A 22,806-nucleotide genomic window follows, 5' to 3' on the forward strand; every position below is an offset into this window, starting at 1 on the left:
TGCAGAAACGAGGACTGTAATTGTTTCTAGTATTTCTTCCTTGTTTTGTTATACGTGTACGAGTGCATATATGTCTGTGCGTGTGTGTATATAGCAAATATCTTTGTTTTCTTCCCTTTCTTATGCCATTACGTATTATAAAATACACCTACTCCTCATTTATTGACTATCTCATTATCCAACATTTCTCATTTACAATAGTAAAAAATCTATTGTCCAACTATTTTGCACATTAATAAGTTAGGTCTGGCAGTAACAAATGTCAAGGTGTGAGGTGACAGTAACGCTGGCTGTGATGGTTATGTGTCACCTTGGCTGGGCATGATTCTCTGAGTCTCAGTGGTCTGGCAGTTATGTAATGATGTAATTTGGCAGTTATGTAATGATGTAGTCATCCTCCATTTTGGGATCTGATGTGGTCATCCTTCATTTTCGCATAATGCAGATTTTTGCATAACGACCTGGTCTTTGGAACCTAACCAACCACGTCAAAAGTGAGGAGTGGGCGTATAAGATGGAAACAGAGCTCATGCATTCTTGGTTGTACTCATGTCAGTTGTATCATGTTAGGTCCAAGTATGACTTTATAATTTTATTTAGACATTATGTATGATTTAAGGAGATATGTACCCATGCATCTATCAGTTTGTCATACTGTGGTGGTTTGCATGTTGCTGTGAGCTTGGAAGCTATGCCACTGGAATTTCAAATACCAGCAGGGTCACCCATGGTGGACAGGTCTCAGAGGAGCTTCCAGACTAAGACAGGCTAGGAAGAAAAGTTATGTATCAGGGTTGTATCCTTTCACCATATTTATTCAATCTGTATGCTAAGCAAATAACCTGAGAAGTTGGACTACTTGAAGAAGAATGGGGCATCAGGATTGGAGGAAGTGTCGTTAACAACCTGCGTTATGCAGCTGACACAACTAAGAGTTCTAGTCAAGAGAAGGGACATGTAAGCAGAGAATTATTGTGAAATAAGTGCTATTGTAACAAAGGGTGTGGTATGGGCATCTAGGACAAAGCAAGTCAGTTTCATCTGGGAGAATGTTTGAAGCAGCAAAGGCTTCATACAAGAGATGAAGCTTGACCTGGCAGGTGTTGGTGAGGTGGGAACTGACATAAGGGGAGAAAAGGAGTTGAAGAACATTCTAGGCAGGGGAGGTTACATGAGCAATAACAGGAAGGCATAAAAATAACATACCATGTTCAGAAAATTGCAAGTGGTCACATATGGTTGATGTGAATGATGGGAAAGTGAAAGCATGCATGATAAGGCTGGATGGGAAGGTGTGAGCTTAGCCACAGAGGGCCTTATAGGCTGCAATAAGGAGCCAGGATTTGATCCTGAAAGCCACTGGAAACCACTGAAAGCTTTTATGTAGGGGAGAGACATGATCACATTTTGCTTTCGAAAGATCACTCTGCCTATTCTGTGGAGGATGGAATGAAAGGGAGCAGAACTGGAGGCAGAAAACCAATTACGAAATGATTGTAATAGTCCAGGTGAAAAGTGAAGATGGTTTGAGATGAAGCAGTAGCAGTGGGGATGGAGTTAAGGGGGCCAGTAGAAGAGAAGCTTCAGAGGAGGGGCTTCTAGTTACAGGACCAACTATGATAGGAGGCAGAAGAGGTCCTTGTACTGGGGGAAATACACTGAAATATAAACCAGATATTATTGAACTGTAACTACAGGAGCTCATATTTAATGTTATTTTCAAATTACATGGAAATATAATATTCTTTAAAATGATCTTCAAGATGACCTACCATGGTCATGGACTTTGGCTGATTTTCTAATCTTCTTGGTCTGCAGGAAATAAAAAATAAACAAAATAAATAAATAAGGGGTGGGGGGAGGGCTCAAATAGTAAACGTAGTGAGCAAGCGTGTCATTATAACATATTTTCCCTTCACTTTCCAAGATAAACTGTCATCTAGGATAGAACTATGAGATTCAAAAAAGGCTAAGATAAAGCTCAGTGTATAATATATGAATCATTCTTACTGCAATTAAATCAAAATATTAAGCCATAGCCTTATTACATTTTAAAATTCTCCTAGATTTACTTAGGATACTATTCTGGCTATGTCTTGAAAACCTAACAAATTTCCCTGAAAGTGATGAGGAACTAGAGGCAAAAATAAGACATTGGAGACTGTTAAAGGTTCATTTTTATATCCCTAAAAACCCCCTAAATTCACTACTGAGGACAACTGGCTAAAGCAGCACTGTAATTTTATGATGATGAAGAAGTAGTTTAAAGTTTGTTCATCTGCTGAATTTACTGAGGTAAACTGGATATTCCAGGGACAGTGGAGGCTGAAGTCTGATGGAGGCCTCTCTGGAAAGGCCTTGCAAGCTCTTCGTCCCACCCTTCTTTACCCCTCTAGCTTCAGCTTCAAGGCCAGTCTAAATCTATACAAAAGGGTCTCAAGTCATTTGTGAAAATAGGCCAAATAAAGTAAACAAATACTTGAACTGGTGAAAAACATGTAAATTTATATGCAGATTTTATTTTAAAATAATTGTAGAAAAATTATTCCACAATTCTCAGCAACTAAGATTCACATTCAGTTTAAATTAGCATTTCCTGGGCATCTACAATACGCCAGGCATCAGATTACACTCTTTCATGTTAGAAAAAAAATCACAGTTATCCTATCTTAACGCAAACACTACTATAAACCTGCTCAGGAGTTCCCCACCCCTGCCCCTCAATTAATAATTGCTTTATTATTTTTTTATTGTTGTAAAAATATAGGTAACACAACCTCTGCTATGTCAACATTTTTTGCGGGTAGAATTCAGTGACACCAATGACATTAGTCATGTTGTGCAACCATCAGCGATATCCGTTGCCAAATTATCCATCACCATAAACAGAAACTCAATGCTAAGGAGCTTTGATTTTCAAAGCCGAGCTGAAATTGCAAACTCTATGTTGGACAAATCTGACTCATGACAAAACCAAAACGCAGCTTTAAATTTTGTTTCCCACTTCTACTTTCAGCTTCCTTCACTCAGGGAAACCTTCCCTTGACCATTGGATGAATATGCAGCAGGCCCAGTGGTTGTTTTGCTCACTGTGAGGTAATAATCCATCCTCTCTGTGAAGAGTAAACACAGTCTCAATTCAGTAAATAGCAAGTTTAGTCCTAAATAGTAAACGATGCTTTAATCTTCATTCCAAAGTAAGATTTCTGCCCGTGTCAGTTAAGGCCCATGGTTGGTGGACACCCTGTCTTTGGAGGTCAGTTTCTGCCCTCTCTTCACTCATCAGCTCCTCTATTTGCAGAAGTAAGGCCACAGGACAGTTTTTACTTGGCTGGTGGCTTCAGGGTCTCTGGCCTTGGCAAGTGGCAAAAGCTGGTTCTTTGTTTGGAATTTCCCACTACTAGCCTCTCACCTGCAGTTCTCCAAACTAGGCTGATACTTGGAGCTTCTGGGTGGTCACCCGATAGACTTGATATTCGACTAGCTCCTAAAAATCTGGCATTCTCCAGCTTCTTTTTGCTGTATCCCTCAGTCCTCTAGGCAGCCTTGGCCAGATCCCAAATAACTTGTATCACCTGCATGGTTCTGAAGACACTATCACTTTTTTTTTTTTTTTAAACATTTTATTGTGCATTAGGTGAAAGTCTCTACAGCAATTTAGCTTTCCAGTCAATAATTCAAGCATGAATTGTTCTGTGACATTGGTTGCAATCCACGCAATGTGTCAGCACTCTCTCCATTTCCACCCTGGGTTCCGTTTCCATTTGTCTGGTTCCCCTGCCTCTCCCTGCCTTCTCATCTTTGCTTTTGGGCAGATGTTGCCCTTTTGGTCTCGTATAGTTGATTGTTCTAAGGAGCATATTCCTCATGGATGCTATTGTTTATTTTATAGGCCAGTCTATTATTTGGCTGAAAGGTGGCCTCTGGGAGTGGCTTCAGTTCCAAGTCTCAAGGGTGTTTTAGAGCAATAGTCTCAGGGGTTCCTCCAGTTTCTCTCAGACCAGTAAATCTGGTCTTTTTTATGAATTTGAATTTTGTTCTACAGTTTTCATTCATTCTAACTGAGACCTTCTGTTGTGTTCCAGGTCAGAGCAGTCAGTAGTGGTAGCTGGGCACCATCTCGTTCTTCTGGTCTTGGGCTAGAGGAGGCTGTGGTTCATGTGGGCCATTTGTCCTTTAGGCTAATTGCTTTCTTGACTCTGGTTTTCTTCATTCTCTTTTGCTGCAGACAGGAAGAGACCAATAGTTGTACCTTAGATGGCCACTTGCAAGCTTTTAAGACCCCAGATGCTACTCACTGACCTAGGATGTAGAACATTATCTTTATGAACTGCGTTGTGCCAACTGACCTAGATAATCCCTAAGACTATGGTCCTTAGCCTTCAGGCCCAGTAGCTCAGTGCCGTGAGGTGTTTGGTTATATCTAAGAAGTTTGCATATCTGTGTCCCCTATATGCTCTGTTATACATATAAATATACATGCAGCACATGCAAATACATATGTAGAAATACCCACAATCATATATGTACTCAAGTGTACTGCCACATGACCTCCCATGTCTGTTTAGCATACATATCTACCTATGCATCCAGTCAAAAAGTATTGTTTGTGTCATGGATTGACTTATGTCCCCCCAAAAATATGTACATCTATTGGGTTGGGCCATGATTGCTAGCATTGTGTGATGTTCCTACATGTTGTAAATCCCGCCTCTATGATGTTAATGAGGAAGAATGGGTGGCAGTTGTGTTAGTGAGGCAGTAATCAATCTACAAGATTGGATTGTGTCTTGAGATATAAAAGAAAGCAGCAAGCAGAGAGACAGGGCGACCTCATACCACCGAGAAAGAAGTGCCAGGAGCAGAGCGCATCCTTTGGACTCGGGGTCCCTGCGTGGAGAAGCTCCAAGTCTGGGGGAAGATTGATGAGAATGCCGACAGAGAGAGAAAACCTTCCCCTGGAGCTGACACCCTGAATTTGGACTTTAAGCCTGCTTCACCGTGAGAAAATAAACTTCTCTTTGTTAAAGCCATCCACTTGTGGTATTTCTGTTATAGCAGCAGTAGATGACTAAAACAGTTTGTTATTACTATTTAGTGATTCTCCCTCGTATGCCCTCCCATCCCTGGTAACACTCAAAGGATGTTTCTTTCTGTGTGTAAACCTATTTTTGGCTTTTTTTTAAATTAGTGGTCTCAAAATATTTGTTCTTTTGTGATTGATTTATTTCACTTAGCATAATATCCTCCAGATTCATCCATGTTGTGAGATGTTTCACGGATTCGTCATTACTCTTTATCATTGTGTATTATTCCATTGTATCTATGTACCACGATTTGTTTATCCGTTCATCTGTTACTGGACATTTAGGTTGTTTCCATCTTTTTGCTATTGTTGAATAATGCTATCATGAACATGGGTGTGCACATGTCTATTTGTATCATGGCTCTTATTTCTCTAGAATGTATACCTAGGAATGGGAATGCTTGATCATATACTATTTCTATTTCTAGCATTTTAAAGGAAGCACTATACCATTTTCCATAGTGGTTGTACCATTTTACAGTTCCACTAGCAGTGTATAAGAGTTCCAATCTCTCCACGACCTTGCCAGCATTTGTTGTTTTCTGTGTTTTTGATCAGTATGTGCCATTATTGACAGGATAAGATGGTATTGCATTGTAGTTATGATTTGCATCTCTCTGATGGCTAATGAATGCAAGCATTTCTTCATGTTTGTTAGCCAACTGAATGTCTTCTTCGGTGAAGTGTCTGTTCATGTCCTTTGCCCACATTTTGATTGGATTGTTGATCTTTGTGTTGTTGAAGTGTTAAATTTTTCTAAATATTTTAGAGATCAGACCCTTGTCAGATACATCGTTGCCAAATTTTTTTTCCCAGTCTGTAGGTTCTTTTTACTCCTTTGCTGAAGTCTTTTGATGAGCATAAGTATTTCATTTTTAGGAGTTTCCAGTTGTCTAGTTTATCTTCTGCTGTTTGTGCATTTTCATTTATGTTTGATAGTCTATTTATGCCATAACTTAGGGCACCTACCTTTGTCCCTATGTTTCTTTCATAAACTTTATAGTTTTGGGTTTAACATTTACGTCTTTGATCCACTTTGAGTTAGTTTTTGTGTATGATGTGAGGTATGAATCCTGTTTCATTTTTCTGCAAATGAATATCCAGTTTTGCCAGAACTGTGTATTAAAGAGAGTATCTCTCTCCCATTTAATGGAATTTGACCTTATAATGGATTGAATTGTGTCCCCTCAAAATGTGCATCAGCTTGGCTAGGCCATTTTTCCCAGTATTGTGTGGTTGTCCTCCATTTTGTGATCTGGTGTGATTATCCTATGTGTTGTAAATCCTAACCTTTTTGATCTTAATGAGTCAGATTAGAGGCAGTTCCATTAATAAGGAGGACTCAATCTACAGGATTAGGTTGTATCTTGGGTCAATCTCTTTTGAGATATAAGAAAGAGAATCCAGCAGAAAGGAGAAGGACCTTATACCACGAAGAAACAAGAGCCAGGAGCGTGTATTCTTTGGACCACGGTCCCTGGGCTGAGAAGCTCCTAGACCAGGGGAAGATTGATGACAATGGCCTTCACCCAGAGCTGACAGAGAAAGAAAGCCTTGTCCTGGAGCTGGCACCCTGAATATGGACTTCTAGGCTTCTAAACTGTGAGAGAACAAATTTGTTTGTTAAAGCCATCCACTTGTGGTATTTCTGTTATAGCAGCACTAGACAACTAAGAGGAAACCCTGGTAGCGTAGTGGTTAAAACCTACAGTTGCTAACCAAAAGGGCGGCAGTTCAAATCTACCAGGCACTCCTTGGAAACCCTGTGGGGCAGTTCTACTCTGTCCTGTAGGGTTGCTATGAGTCGGAATTGACTCTATGGCAGTGGGTTATATAACTAAGACAGACCTTTTTGTCCAAGATCAGTTGTCCACAGCAGGATGAATTTATTTCTGGATTCTCAATTCTGTTCCATTGGTCTATGTGTCTGTCATTGTATCAGTACCAGGTTGTTTTGACTACTATGGCTGTATAGCAGGTTCTGAGATCAGGAAGTGTGAGCCCTCCTACTTTGTTCTTCTTCAATAATGCTTTAGCTATCTGGGGCCTCTTTCCTTTCCACATGAAGTTGGAGATTAGATTTTCCATTTTATCAAAGAATGTAGTTGGAATTTGGATCGGGACTGCATTATATCTATAGTTCACTTTGGGTAATTTGGGTAGCATTGGCATTTTCACAATGTTAAGCCTGCCAATCCATGAGTGTGGTATGTTTTTTCTACTTATGTAGGTCTCTTTGGTTTCTTGCAGTAGTGTTTTGTAGTTTTCCTTGTGTAAGTCTTTTACATTCCTAGTTAGACTTATTTTTAAGGTTTTTTTTTTTTAACCTTTGGGGGATTTTTTTTTTTAACCTTTGGGGGATATTGATTTCTTGATTTCTTTTTTGGAGTTGTCTTTGTTAGTATAGAAAAATCCAACTGATTTTTGTATGTCGAGCTTGTATCCTATCACTTTGCTGAATCCCTCTACTAGTTCCACTAACTTTCTTATGGAATCTTTGGGATTTTCTATGTATAGGATCATGTCATTTGCAAACAGGGATAGTTTTACTTCTTCCTTAACAATCTTACCAATATTGCCCTTTCTTGCCATATTACTCTAGCTATGACTTCCAGTACAATACTGAATAAGAGTGGTAATAAAGGGGTCCCTCATCTGCTTCCCATTCTCAAGGGGAATGTTTTCAGTCTCTCTCTGTTGACAACAATGTTGGCTGTTGGTTTTCTACATATGCCCTTTATTATGCTGAGCAGTTTCCCTTCTACTCCTACTTTGCTGAGAGTTTTTATAAGGAAAGGGTATTGATTTTATCAAATGCCTTTTCTGCATCTGTTGAAATGATCATGTGATTCTTTTCCTTTGTTTTATTTATGTGGTGAATTATGTTGATTGATTATCTAATGTTTAACCATCTTGCAAACCTTGTATGAATTGCAATTGATCATGATATATTATTTTTTGACATGCTGTTGAATTCTGTTGGTTAGAATTTTGTTGAGAATTATTTTGTCTATATTCACGAGGGAAATTGGTCTGTAGTTTGCTATTTTTGTGGCATTTTTTTTTTTTTTTTTTGCCTGGCTTTGGAATCAGGGTTATGCTGGCTTCACAGAATGAATTAGGGGGTATTCTTTTCTTTCTATGTTCAGGAATAGTTTGAATAGATTTGGTGTCAACTCTTCCCTGAACGTTTTGTAGAATTCTCCAGTGCAACCGTCTGGACCAGGGTTTTTTTTGTTGTTTGGAAGATTTTTTTTTTTAAATTATCTCTTCAATTTCTTCTTTTGTTACCAGTCTATCCAAATTTTCTACCCCCATTTGTGTTAATTTAGGTTGGTAGTGTGTTTCTAGAGCTTTGTCCATTTCTTCTAGGTTTCCAAATTTGTTGGAGTACAGTTTTTCATAATATTCTGTTATGATTCTTTTAATTTCGGCTAGTTCTGTTGTAATGTCACCTATCTCATTTCTTATTTTGGTTATTGGCAGCTTCTTTTTTGTTATGGATTGAATTGTGTCCCCCCAAAATATGTGTCAACTTCCCTAGGCCATGATTCCCAGTATTGGGTGGTTGTCCTCCATTTTGTTGTCTGATGTAATTTTCCTATGTCTTGTAAATCCTAACCTGTATGTTTTTATGATGTTAATGAGGCAGGATTATGGGCAGTTAGGCTAGTAAAGCAGGACGCAATCTACAGGATTAGGTTGTATCTTGAGTCAATCTCTTTTGAGATATAAAAGAGAGACTCAAGCAGAGAGGAGAAGGACCTCATTACCACCAAGCAAGAAGTGCCAGGAATTGTGTATGTCCTTTGGACCTGGATTCCCTGCACTGAGAAGCTACTAGACCAGGGGAAGATTGATGACAATGATGTTCCCCCAAAACTGATAGAGAAAGAAAGCCTCCCCCTGGAGCTGGTGCACTGAATTTGGACTTCTAGCCTCCTAAAATGTAAGAGAATACATTTCTGCTTGTTAAAGCCAATCACTTTTAGTATTTCTGTTGTAACAGCACTAGAGAACTAAGACATTATTTTTTCTTTTGTCAAACTGCTCAGTGGTTTGTCAATTGTATTGATCCTCTCGAAGAACCAACTTCTAGTCTTATTGATTCTTTCTATTATTTTCTCTTTCATTTCTTCCTTTTTTTGTGCTTTATGTAACGTTTACAGCTCGAGTTAATTTCTCTTCAAAAATTTATACACATATTATTTTGTGTCTTCAGTTGCAATCTCCACAATGTGACAGCATGCTGCCCCTTTTTACTCAGGTTCCCTGTGTCCATTGTCCAGTTCCTGTCCCTTCCTAACTTCTTGTCTTGCTTTTTTGACAGGAGTTGATCATTTGGTCTGGTATTTTGATTGAACTAAGAAGCTCATTCTAAAGCCTGTCTAATCTTTGTCTGAAAAGTGGACTTCAGGAATGGTTTCAGTTCTGGGTTACCACAGTGACCAGGGGCCATAGTTTTGGAGGCTCCTCCAGTCTCTGTCAGACCAGTAAATCTGGTCTTTTTTTGTGAATTTGAATTCTGTTCTACATTTTCCTCCCACTCTGTCCAGGACTCTCTGTTATGATCCCTGTCAGAGCAGTTCCTGGTGGTAGCTGGGCACCATCTAGTTCTTCTGGTCTCAGGCTGGTGGAGTCTCTGATTCATGTGGTCCCTTAGTCCTTTGGGCTGATATTTTCCTTGTGTCTTTACTTTTCTTCACTCTCCTTTGCTCCGTATGAGATGGGAATAATAGATGTACCTTAGATGGCCACTCACAAGCTTTTAAGACCCCAGATACTACTCACCAAAGTGGGATGTAGAACATTTTCTTTATGAACTATGTTATGCCAATTGACCTATGTGTCCTGTAAGACTATGGTCCCCAGGCCCCAGCCCCAGCTACTTGCTCCCACAAAGTGTGATGTGTCTAGGAAACTTCTATGCTTTTGTTTTCTTCCACTTGTGCTGACTTCCCCTATATTGTGTGTTGTCCTTCCCTTTACCAAAGTTGATACTTGTCTACTATCTAGTTAGTGATACCCCCTCCCCCTAACTCCCCACCCTCGTTACATTCAAAGAATGCATTTTTTCTATATGAAAACCTTTTCTTGAATTCTTATAATAGTGCTCTCATACAATATTGGTCCTTTTGTGACTGACTTATTTCACTCAGCATAATGCCCTCCAGATTCATCCATGTTGTAAGATGTTTCATGCAGTCATCATTGTTCTTTATTGTTGCATAGTATTCTCTTGTGTGTACGCACCGCAATTTTTTTTATCAGTTCATCTGTTAATGCACATTTAGGTTGTTTCCATCTTTTTGCTATTATGAATACTGCTGCAGTGAACATGGGTAGGCATATGTCCACTCATGTGACAGCTCTTATTTCTCTAGGGTACATTCCTAGGAGTGGGATTGTGGATCATATGATATTTCTGTTTCTAGCTTTTTAAGGAAGCACCATATCATTTTCCAAAGCGGTCGTATCATTTTACATTTCCACCAACAGTGCGTAAGAGTTCCAATCTCCCCATAACCTCTCCAACTTTTGTTATTTTGTGTTTTTTGGATTAGTGCCAGTATTGTCAGATTAAGATGCTATTTCTAATGATTTGCATTTCTCTAATGGCTAATGATCCTGAGCATTTTATCACACGTCTATTAGCTGCCTGAATGTCTTTTTTGGTGAAGTGTCTATTCATATACTTTGCCAATTTTTTAATTGGATTATTTGTCTTTTTGCTGTTGAGGTGTTACAGCACCTTATAGATTTTAGAGATTAGACCCTGATCGGATATGTTGTAGCCAAAATTTTTCCCAGTCTGTAGGTTCTCTTTTTACTCTTTTGGTGAAGTCTTTTGCTGAGCATAGCATTTAATTTTTAGGAGCTCGCAGTTGTCTAGTTTCTCTTCTGGTGTTTGTGCATTGTAAGTTATAGTTTGTATCCTATTTATGCTATGTATCAGGGCCCCTAGTGTTGTTTCTATTTTTTCTTCCATGATCGTTATCCTTTTAGATTTTATATCTGGGTCTTGGATCCATTTCGAGTTAATTTTTGTGTATGGTGTGAGGTATGGGTTCTGTTTCATTTTTTTACAGATGGATATCCAGTTATGCCACCACCATTTGTTAAAGAGACTGTCTTTTCCCCCATTTAATGGATCTGGCCCTTTGTCAAATAAAAAAAAACAAATAGCTGCTCATAAATGGATGGATTTACATCTGAGTTCTCAATTCTGTTCCATTGGTCTATATGCCTGTTGTACCAATATCAGGCTGTTTGACTACCGTGGCTGTATAATAGGTTCTCAAATCAGGTAGTGAGAGGCCTCCCACTTTGTTCTTCTTCAGTAATGCTTTACTTATCTGGAGCCTCTTTCCTTTCCATATAAAGTTGGTGATTTTTTTCTTCAACTTATTAAAAAATGCTGTTGATACTTGGATCAGGATTGTATTGTATCTGTAAATTGCTTTGGGTAGAACTGACATTTTCACAATGTTGAGTCTTCCTATCCATGAGCATGGTATGTTTTTCCACTTACGTAGGTCTCTTGGTTTCTTTCAGTAGTGTTTATAGTTTTTTTGTTTGTTTGTTTTTAAATAGGTCTTTTATGTCCCTGGTTAGATTTTTTCCTAAGTACTTTATCTTCTTGTAAAACTTCTTGTAGGCTATTGTAAATGGTATTGATTTAGTGATTTCCTTTTTGAAGTTCTCTTTGTTGGTGTACAGGAATCTAACTGATTTTTGTATGCTTGTCTTGTATCCTAATTTGCTGCAATCCTCTATTAGTTCCAGTAGCTTTCTTGTGTATTCTTTGGGGTTTTCTGTGCATAAGATCATATCATCTGCAAATAGGATAGTTTTATCTATTCCTTACCAATTTGGATGCCCTTTATTTCTTTTTCTTGCTTTATTGCTCTAACTAGGACCTCCAGCACAATGTTGAATAAGAGTGATAAAGGGCACCCTTGTCTGATTCCTGTTCTCAAGGGGAATGCTTTCAGTCTCTCTCCATTTAGAACGATATTGGCTGTTGGCTTTGTATAAATGCCCCTTATTATGTTGAGGAATTTCCCTTCTATTCCTATTTTGCTGAGAGTTTTTATCAAGAATCGGTGTTGGACTTCATCAAATGCCTTTCCTGCATCAATTGATAAAATCATATGGTTCTTTTCTTTTATTTCTGGGGTGGATTGATTTTCTAATGTTGAACCATCCCTGCATTGATAATATGAATCTCACTTGGTCATGATGTATTACTATTTTTTTTGATATGCTGTTGAATTCATTTGGCCAGAATTTCATTGAGAATTTTTGCATCTACATTGATGAGGGATATTGGTCTGTAGTTTTCTTTTTTTGTGGTGTCTTTGTCTGGTTTTTGTATCAGGGTTAAGCTAGCTTCATAGAATAAGTTCAGGAGCATTCCTTCCTTTTTTATGCTGTGAAATAGCCTGAATAGTATTGGTGATATCTCTTCTATGAAAGTTTGGTCAAATTCTCCAGTGAAGACGTCTGGGCCAGAGTTTTTTTTGTTGGGCGATTTTTTTTTTTTTTTAATTTTGTAAAATGACCTCTTCACTTTCTTCTTTTATTATGGGTCTGTTCAGTTTTTCTATCTCAGTTTGTATTAGTTTAGGTAGGTAGTGTGTTTCTAAAAATTTGTCCATTTCCTCTAGGTTTTCTAAATTGTTGGAGTACAATTTTTCATAGTATTCTGTTATGATCCTTTTAATTTCAGTTGGGTCTGTTGTGGTATCACCTGTCTCATTTCTTATACATGTTATTTGCTTCCTCTTCTGCTTTTCTTTTGTCAGTTTGGCCTATGGTTTGTAGATTTTATTGATCTTTTCAAAGAGCCAAATTTTGGTCTTGTTGATTGTTTCAATTGTTTTTCTATTCTCTATTTCATTGATTTCTGCACTAATTTTTATTATTTCCTTTCTCCTGGTGCCTCAGGGCTTCTTTTGCTGCTCTCTATTTGTTAAAGTTGTAGGGTTAATATTTTGATTTTGGCCCTTCTTTTTGGATGTATGCATCTATTGCTATAAATTGACCTCTGAGCACTGCCTTTGCTGTGTCCCAAAGGTTTGGTAAGATATGTTTTCATTCTCATTTCATTCTATGAATTCTTTTTTATTCAATCCTTAATTTCTTCTATTACCCAGTAGTTTTTAAGCAAGGTCTTGCTCAGTTTCCACGTATTTGATTTTTTATCCTTGCTATTTCTTTATTGATTTCTACTTTCATGGCATTATGACCAGAGTAGATGCTTTGTATGATTTTGATGTTTTGGGTTTTGTTAAGGCTTGCTTTATGGCCTAAAATGTTGTCTATTCTGGAGAATATTCCATGTGTGTTGTTAAAGAATGTATGCTTGGCTGCTGTTGGGTGGAGTGTTCCATATATGTCTATGAGGTTGAATTGATTGATTGTGGCATTTAGATCTTCTGTATCTTTGAGTTTCTTTCTAGATGTTTTGTCCTTCACTGAAAGCGGTGTGTTGAAGTCTCCTACTATTATTGTAGAGCTGTCTAGCTGTGTTTTCAATGCTGTTAGAGTTTGTTTTATGTATTTTGGAGCCCTGTCATTGGGTGTGTAGATATTTATTATGGTTGTGTCCTCCTGATGTATTGACCCTTTAATCATTATATAGTGTTCTTCCTTATTCTTTATGGTGGATTTTGCTTTAAAGTATATTTTGTCAGAGATTAATATTGCCACTCCTGTTCTTTTCTGGTTATTGTTTGATTGATGTATTTTTTTCCATCCTTTCAATTTTAGTTTGTTTATGTCTCTGTGTCTAAGGTGTGTCTCTTGCAGACAGCATATAGATGGATCATGTTTTTTCAGCCATTCTGCCACTCTGTGTCTCTTTACTGGTACATTTAGGCCATTTACATTCACTGTAATGATCGACAGGTATGAGTTTAGTGCTGTCATTTTGATGTATTTTGTGTGCATGCGTAGTGTTGACAATTTCTTTGTTCCGCTTAACTTTCTGTGCTGAATTTTTTTAATGTATTTTCTTTTCATCTCTTTCATTATTGTTTCTTTTATGTTCACTGAGTCTTCATGTTTTTTTTCTTTTTTATTTTGATGGGTAGGTTTGTTAGCTTTCTACGTGGTTACCTTGACATTTACCTTTATTGTTCTAAGTTTAAACCAATCTTTCATTTCTTGATATTGTCTTGACTTCCTCTCCATATGGAAGTTCTATGATTGCACCACTTATTCCTTCTTTTTTGTTTTCATGTTGTTGTCATTTACATATCGACATCTCTTGTTCCCTATTTTTAGTCTTTTAACTGTGATTTGTTTTTGTGAATTCCCTAACTGGGCTGATACCTGGTTGATCTGTCCTGTGTCCTAGTCTTGGATTGATGTCTGATGTCGTTGGATCTCTAACCAGAAGACTCCCTTTAATATTTCTTGTAATTTTGGTCTGATTTTTACAAATATCCTCAGTTTCTGTTTACCTGGAAATGATCTAATTTCACCACTGAATTTGAGAAAAAATTTTGCTGGATATATAATTCTTGGCTGGCAATTTTTTTCCTTCAAGGCTTTATATATGTCATCCCATTGACTTCTTGCCTGCATGATTTCTTCTGAGTAATCTTATTGGTTCTCCTGTGTAGGTAACTTTTTGTTTATCCCTAGCCCCTTTCAGGATTCTTTTTTTGTCTTTTGTTTTGGCAAATCTGATTATGATATGTGTTGGTGATTTTCTTTTGGGGTCTATCTTGTATGAGGTTTGTTGAGATTCTTGGATAGATATCTTCTCGTCTTTCAGGATATTCAGGGAGTTTTCTGCCAGCAAATCTTTAACAATTCTTTCTGTGTTTTCCATTATTTGCCTCTGTTCTGGTACTCTGATCACTTGTAGGTTTTTCCTCTTGATAGTATTTCATATAATTCTCAGGCTTTCTTTCTTTCTTTTTTTTAATTCTTTTTTCTGATTTTTCCTCAAACAAACTGGTGTAAACGGTTTTATCTTCAATCTCACTAATTCTGGCTTCCATTGTCTCAATTCTGTTCCTATGACCTTCTATTGAGTTGTCTAATTCTGAAGTTTGTTATTAATATTTTGGATTTCTAGTTGCTGTTTCTATATGGTTTCTAGCAGCCTGTTTATTCTGTCATATTGTTCTTGTATTGTTTCCCTGAATTCTTCTATTGCTTTGTCTGTGTGTTCCTTGGTTTGATCTAACTTTTACCTGATCTCCTTCCTGATCTTTCAGAACCCAAATCTTTTGGAAAGCTCTGTATATTAAGTCTTTTGAATTCTTTATCAGGTAATTCCATTGTCTTATCTTCCTCTGGAGGGTTTTCTGGTTTCTTTATTTTGGTCGCTTGCTGGAGCCATCTTGTACTGTTTCTTTATGTGACTTGATATTGATTGTTGTCTTTTGAGGCATCAATAACTTATTATATTTATTTATTTATTGTACTTTTGTTTGCTGCATTTTGTATTTTTGTTTTCTTTTCATATGTCCAAGTAGCCTGGGTGTGTGTGCTACCCTGGTTGTTGGCATCATAGAAACTCTCACCTCCTGTCTCCAGGTGGTCAGATCAGCTACTAGTGTGAGAGCCCAGGGGTCTGTTCATTGTTTTTATGGGGGTGCGGTTGTTCAGGGTACAGGTGTCCGGGTTGTTGGTCACCAAGTGTGTGGTACGGAGACTTTCACCTACAGTCCTAGGCAGGCAGGGATGCGTGGGGGTGTTTAGACCAGGCACAAGTCTCTGTTTGCAGTGTGGGGGGGGGGGCTATGTATGGGTCAAGGCAGGGGCTGTTGGCTGCCCCCAGGTGCCCAGTTGGAGGGTATGTCCCTTCAGCTGACCATTGGGCGCCTGGTGATCTTAGCTGGAGGGATTGGGAGGCACCACTAATTCTCAGGCCCCTGCTGTGGGCGGCTAGATGGAGTGGGTAGTACTGCTGGCCCTCAGGACCCTGGTGTGGGTGCCTGAGTCTCCTTCTCAGGGGGTGAGGCATTGTTGAATGTCACAAATCTGCAGCTCCTACTTGGCTGCTGCAGGTGAAAATAGGCTTTAGGTGGATGCCCTCCCATTTTGTGCTAATGAGTGCGTGCTATCTTGGAATGGCCTGTAAGGCACTAGGGTGCTGCAAGCCCATGGATCCCCTACACCAGTGGCTGGGCAAAGGGGTAGGTACCTCTGGACCTGTTGTAAGTTCCCAGCTTAGGGGACATGGCATTGTTGAATGCCGTTGGACTGGTGTTGGAGTGCGATGGGGGATGAATGAGGGGAAGGGAATGCTTCTTGGCTGTGGAGCTCTGGTGGGGGGAAAGATTATGGTACCAGCGCACACCGTGGGTTGGGAGTTTGCACTTAACTTTCACAGGTCTGGTGTTGCTCCTTTTTGGTTCTGGAGGTGTGTACAGATTCACTGCTACTTGGCTGCTCCAGATGGTGTGACTTTCGGCTTGGAATGTTGCTGCTTGCCTCAGCCTGTGTGCGCTGTGCAGATTCAGCTAGCAGGACAGTGGCAATTCCGTAATCTGTAGTTCCCCATTTCCACTGTTTTTGAATTGTCTCTCCTTCCACCTGCTGCTCAGTTCGATTCTTTAGCAGTGAATTTGGTGATTACAATTCCTAGATTTTCATATATATTTGATTCACTTGTTTTTTCAGGTCTTTGTTGTAAGAGGGACGACACGAAACATCTGACTATTCCGCCATCTTGGTCCCACCTCCTCTTCCATTTATTTCTGCTCTAATCTTTATTATTTCCTTTCTTCTGGTGACTGTGCTGGACTTCTTTCACTGCTCTTTTTCTATTTGTTCAAGTTGTAGGGTTAAGCTATTAATTTTGGCCCTTTCTTCTTTGTTGATGTTAGCATTCATTGCTATAAATTCTCCTGAGTAGTGGTTTTGCCGTGTCCCAAAGGTTTTGGTATGTTGTGTTTTCATTCTCATTTGATACTAGGAATTTTTAATTTTTAAATTTCACCTGTTACCCAGCAAGGTGTTATTCAGTTTCCATGCATTTGATTTTTTTCCTTGTTCTTCCTGTTACTGATTTCTAGTTTTATAGTGTTATGATTAGAGAAGGTGCTCTGTATTATTTTGATGTTTTTGAATTATTGAGGCTTACTTTAAGGCCTAAAATATGGTCTATTCTAGAGAATGTTCCATGTGTGTTGGAGAAGAATGTGTACTGTGCTGCTGTGGGGTGGAGTGTTCTGTACATATCTATGAAATCAAGTTGGTTGTATTATTTAGATCTCCTGTATCTTTGCTGAGTTTCTTTCTAGTCGTTCTGTCCTTCATTGAAAATGGTGTGTTAAAGTCTCCTACTATTATTGTGGAGTTGTCTTTCTCTTTTCAATTCTGTTACAGTTTGTTTTATGTATTTTGGAGTTCTGTCATCGGGTGTGTTGATATTTATTACAGTTATATCCACATGGTGAATTGACCATATAATCATTATATAATGCCCTTTCTTATCTCTTATGATGGATTTTGACTTAAAGTCTACCTTCTTAGAGATTAATATCACCACTGCCATTCTTTTTTGGTTACTGTTTGATATATTTTTCCATCCTCTGATTTTTAACCTATTTATGCCTTTAATCTAAGGTGTCTCTCTTGTAGGCAACATATTGATGGGTGTCTTAGGCTGGGTTCTCTAGAGAAGCAAAGCCAGTAAAGTGTATGTACAAAGATAGAGATTTATATCAAGAAAATGGCTCACATGGTTTTTAGAGGCTCTAAGTCCTAAGTTGGTGAGGCAGGAAAGAAAATTCTCCTGACTCACTTAGTCACAGGGGCTGGTAAACCCAAGACTGGTAGGCCAGACAGCAGTGCTGCCATAGGTTGTGAAGATCGACAATCAGCAGGCAAGACCACCAGCAAGCTGCTATCCCAAGTCCCAAGAACCAGAGGCCAGATGAACAGGAGCCAGCTGCAGGATCCAAAACAAGCAAAAGCCCTGGCAAGGCGAGCAGGAAAGAGGTAGGCAGACGAGAGCGGGGAGATGAAGGCTGAGGGGGTGGTGAGCCACCACAGGCTCCGCCCGCACCAGTATCACTCAGCAAATTCCATCAAGGGCGTGACCACATATCAAATTTCAGCAGGGAAGTGATCGCAACATTATACAACTGCCAAATCACTGAGAATCATGGCCTAGCCAAGGTGACATACAATCTTAACTATGACAATAGATCATGCTTTTTTCCATCTATTCTGACACTCTCTGTCTCATGACTGGTGCAGTTAAACCATTTACATTCAGTGTGTATTATCGATAAGTATGAATTTACTGCTATCATTTTGTTATCCCTTTTTTTTGTGGTGTTGATGGTTCCTTTGTTCTGCTTAATTTTCTGCGCTGAGTTCCTTTTGTTTGTGGATTTTCTTTTCATTTCCTTCATTGTTCTTGATTTTGTGTTTACTGAATGCTTATGATTTTCTTCTTTTTTATTTTGGTGAGTAGGTTTATTAACTTTCTTTGTGGCTACTCTGAACTTCTCCTTTATTTTCCTAAATTAAAACAGTCTCTTATTTCTTGATATCGCCTGACTTCCTCTCCTACGGAAGTTCTATAACTACACCATTTATTCCCCCTTTTTTGTTTAGTAGTTGTAGTCGTTTACAAATTGACATCTCTGGTTCCCTGTTTTCAGGTTTGTGGCTTTATTTAACTTTTGGGATTTCTTTAACTGGATTGGTATCTGGGTGGTGGTGTTGTGTGTCTTAATCTCAGGTTGTTGTCTGATGCCATTGGTTCTCTGCCTGAAGGACTCCCTTCAATATTGATTATAAGTCTGGTTTGGTTTTTATGAAGTCCCTTAATTTCTGTTTATCTGGAATGTCCTAGCTTCACCATGGTACTTGAGAGACAATTTTGCTGGATTTTTGGTAGGCAATTCTTTTATTTCAGGGTTTCATATATGTCATTCCATTGCCTTCCTGCCTGCATGGTTTCTACTGAAAAACCAGAGCTTAGTCTCATTTGTGCTGCTTTGTAGGGGATATTTCATTTTTCCCAAGCTGATCTCAGAATTCTTTCTTTGCCTTTGTTTTGAAAAGTTTGATTATGATATGTCTCGGTGACTTTCTTTTGGGGTCTATCCTGTATGAGGTTTGTTGAGCTTCTTGGATGGTAACCTTCTCATCTTTCATGACATCAGGGAAGTTTTCTGCTACCAAATCTTCAAAAATTCTCTCTGTGCCTTTTTTTTTTTTTTTTTTGTCTTCTCCTGTTCTGGAACTGCAATCATGCATAAATTATTCCTCTTGATAGTCACACATATTTTTTGTAGTGACAACCTTGGAGTGAACAGGCCACCCCAACACCACCCCTCTGTTGAGCTGCCACAGCTTGCCTTAGCTTTTTCAGGCATGATTGAGTCACTGATTCCCTGTTTTCCCAACTTTTAGGAGACACATTTCAAAGCCCTGTAGATGATCCCCTGGAAGCTCCCCTCACAAGGCTTTAGGTGAAAGAGGTAAAATCAGTGTGTATGGGGGGCAGTGATGGGAGCTCACAACGTGACAGATTCAAAGAAATTTCTTCTCCAATCTCCACACTTTAACATCGTGGATCTGGCCAATGGATATGAGTCATGAAACAAGTTCTTTAAAATATTCTTAGTAAATTATGCATATGGGATAACTCACTCTCACTCTGGGAATGGATAATTGTTTTATTAGCACCACAGGAATTAAGCCAGGAAGGTTCTCATTTTAACATCCTATTATGTTCTTAAATCAACTCCATAGGTACATACCTTATAGTATCAAATACTTAGAGTCTTCTAAAATAACAGTTTATAAGATTTAATGTTAGCATAAAAAATCCTGGTCATAAAACATATAGCAGGGTAATCAATTTTGTTGTAGACAAAAATCTTTTGTTGTAGCTCAGAATCTTTGTCATACCTTCCTTAAAGGTGATCCTAAGTTCCATGAGGTCAGGGAATCTGGTTCCCAGTTTAGATTCTACAAAGAATATTTATTAAGCAACTATTTTATGCCAGGCAAAATATCAAGCATTTTCATATAATTTATGTCGTTTATATTAAATAGGAAGCCCTGGTGGCACAATGGTTAAGAGCTCAGTTACAAACCAAAAGTCAGCAGTTCAAATCCACCAGTCTCTGCTTGGAAACCCTATGGGGCAGTTCTACTCTGTCCCATAGGGTCGCTTTGAGTCAGAATCAACTCGATGGCAATGGATTATGTTAAATCGAGATAAAGAAAAAAAGTTTAAATTTATTACTTACAAACACACATATGCACACATATAATTAAAGACACTATTATTTAGAAGGAAACCCTGGTACACAGTGGTTAAGTGTTATGGCTGCTAACCAAAAGGTCAGCAGTTCAAATCCACCAGGCACGCCTTGGAAACTCTATGGGGCAGTTCTATTCTGTCCTATAGGGTCACGATGAGTCGGGATCAACTCAACAACGATGGGTTTGGGTATTGTTTAGAAAAAGAAAAACTTACCTCACTCTCCTAGTTCTCTCTCTGGGTCTCCTAATTAAATCTTCCAAATTTTTATTTCTCTCTTCTAAACTGAAAGAAAAATAAATTTTATGATTAAAATTGGTATGTTTAGACTAATACTCTGTTAGACTCACTGGAGAATTTGAATAGATAAATGCAAATGGTAGTCTAGCTCTCTATACATTATCCATCCTTCTCACCATTTAAGAACTTGAAATTCTATCCAAGCAACTCAAATTATTTGGTCTGTTTCTCCCTTTATAGGTTTCAGTGGTAAAGAAAGAAGGTAGATACTAATAATATATAAAAGTGATGTTTAGATGTTCTTCTATTTATTTACTTTGTAGTTAGAGAACTGATCCTCTATGTGGATAAACTATAACATGATCTTGAGGTTAACATGATAAAAATAAAATCTCTGATCCAACTATATGCTGTCTTCAAAAACCATTTTAGATCCAAAGACACAAATAGGATGAAAGTGAAAGCATGGAAAAAAATATTCCATGTAAATAGTAACTCATAACTTATTTCTGCAGCAGCCTTACCCTCATACCAAAGCCAGATAAAGACACCACAACTGACATCAAAAGAAAACTGGGGTAACTATATTAATATCTCGCAAACGACTTTAAGTAAAAACTGTTACATGAGACAAAAATGGGGACTTATATAATTATAAAAGAGTCAATTCAACAAGAAGATATAAGAATTATAAATATATATGCACCTAACAACAGGGCCCCAAAATACATATACAAACATGGGCGGAATTCAAGAGAGAAACAGACAGTTGTACAATAATACTTGTAGACTTCACTATATACCACTTGCAATAATGCCTAGAACATCTAAAGAGAGATCAATAAGGAAGCAGAGGGCTGAACAACACTATAATCCAACTAGATCAAACAGACATAAATAAACACTCCACCCAACAACAGCAAAATATACATTCTTCTCCAGTGCACATGGATAATTCTCCAGAATAGACTAATATTAGGTCACAAAGCAAGTCCCAAGGGATTTAAAACGACTGAAATCATACAAAGTATCTATACTGACCACAATGGAATGAAACAAGGAGTCAACACCAGAAGGAAAACTGGAAAATTCACAAATACATAGAAATTAAACAACGTACCATTAAATAGCCAATGGGTCAAAGAAGACATCAAAAGGAAAATTAGAAAATACTTAGAAATGAGTACAGATGAAAACACAACAAACCAAAACTTAAGGAATGCAGCAAAGTCAGTGCTCAGTGGGAAATTTATAGCTGTGAATACATATTAAAAAAGAAGAAAGGTCTCAAATCACTACCCTAACTTCACAATTTAAGGAACTAGAAAAAGAAGAGCAAACTAAACCCAAACCTAGCAGAAGGAAGGAAATAATAAATATTAAGCAAAGATAAATAAGTCAATAAAAAAACAATAGAACAACCAAACCAAAAATTGATTCTCTGAAAAGATCAATACCATCAAAAAAATCTTCAGCTAGATTGGCAGAGAAAAAAGAGAGAAGACGCAAATAACTAAAATTAGAAATGAATTTGGGGACATTACTACTGATCATACAGAAATAAAAAGGATCGTAAGAGAATACTCTGAGCAATTTATATGCCAACAAATTAGATAATCTAGATGAAATGGACAAATTCCTAGAAACTCACTACCTAAATTGACTCAAGAAGAAAAAGATGATCTCAATAGGTCTACAACAGTAGAGACACTGAATCAGTAATCAAAAAAAAAAAACTTCCCAATAAACAAAAATCCAGAACCAGATGGTGTCACTGGTGAATTCTACCAAACATTTAAAGATGAATTAATGCCAATCCTTTTCAAACTCTTCCAAAAAATGGGAGAGAACACTTACTCATTTTTGAGGCCAGGCTTACCCTGATACTGGAGCCAGATAAAGACACCACAAGAAAAGAAAATTACAGACCAACATCCCTTATGAATTTAGGTGCGGGTATCCTCAGCAAAAGGAGCTGTGGTGGTGTAGTGGTTAAGCGCTTGGCTGCTCACTACAAGTTCGGCGGTCTGAACCCTCTAGCTACTCTGTGGAAGAAAGATGTGGCAGTCTGCTTCCATAAAGATTACAGCCTTGGAAACCCTATGGGGCAGTTCTACTCCATCCTATAGGGTCGCTATCAGTTGGAATCAACTCAACAGCAATGGGTTTGGTTTGGTATCCTCAAAAAAATACCAGCAAACTGAATCCAACAGCATATTAAAAG

General features: G+C 38.2%; 1 protein-coding gene across 2 annotated transcripts in view; it reads right to left on the reverse strand.

The window, feature by feature from the left end:
• CAGE1 (cancer antigen 1) overlaps nucleotides 1–22,806 on the reverse strand; it is an 80,380-nt gene that overhangs the window by 910 nt on the left and 56,664 nt on the right. For both annotated transcript variants that reach the window (XM_049883096.1, XM_049883079.1), the window contains 2 exons: nucleotides 20,559–20,627; nucleotides 1,773–1,812 (listed from right to left, as the gene is read on the reverse strand). In XM_049883096.1, coding sequence (XP_049739053.1) covers nucleotides 1,773–1,812; nucleotides 20,559–20,627 — 109 coding nt within the window. The remainder of the gene's footprint in view (nucleotides 1–1,772; nucleotides 1,813–20,558; nucleotides 20,628–22,806) is intronic.

Source organism: Elephas maximus, chromosome 1 (assembly GCF_024166365.1).
Source record: "Elephas maximus indicus isolate mEleMax1 chromosome 1, mEleMax1 primary haplotype, whole genome shotgun sequence".
Classification (NCBI taxonomy): domain Eukaryota; kingdom Metazoa; phylum Chordata; class Mammalia; order Proboscidea; family Elephantidae; genus Elephas; species Elephas maximus.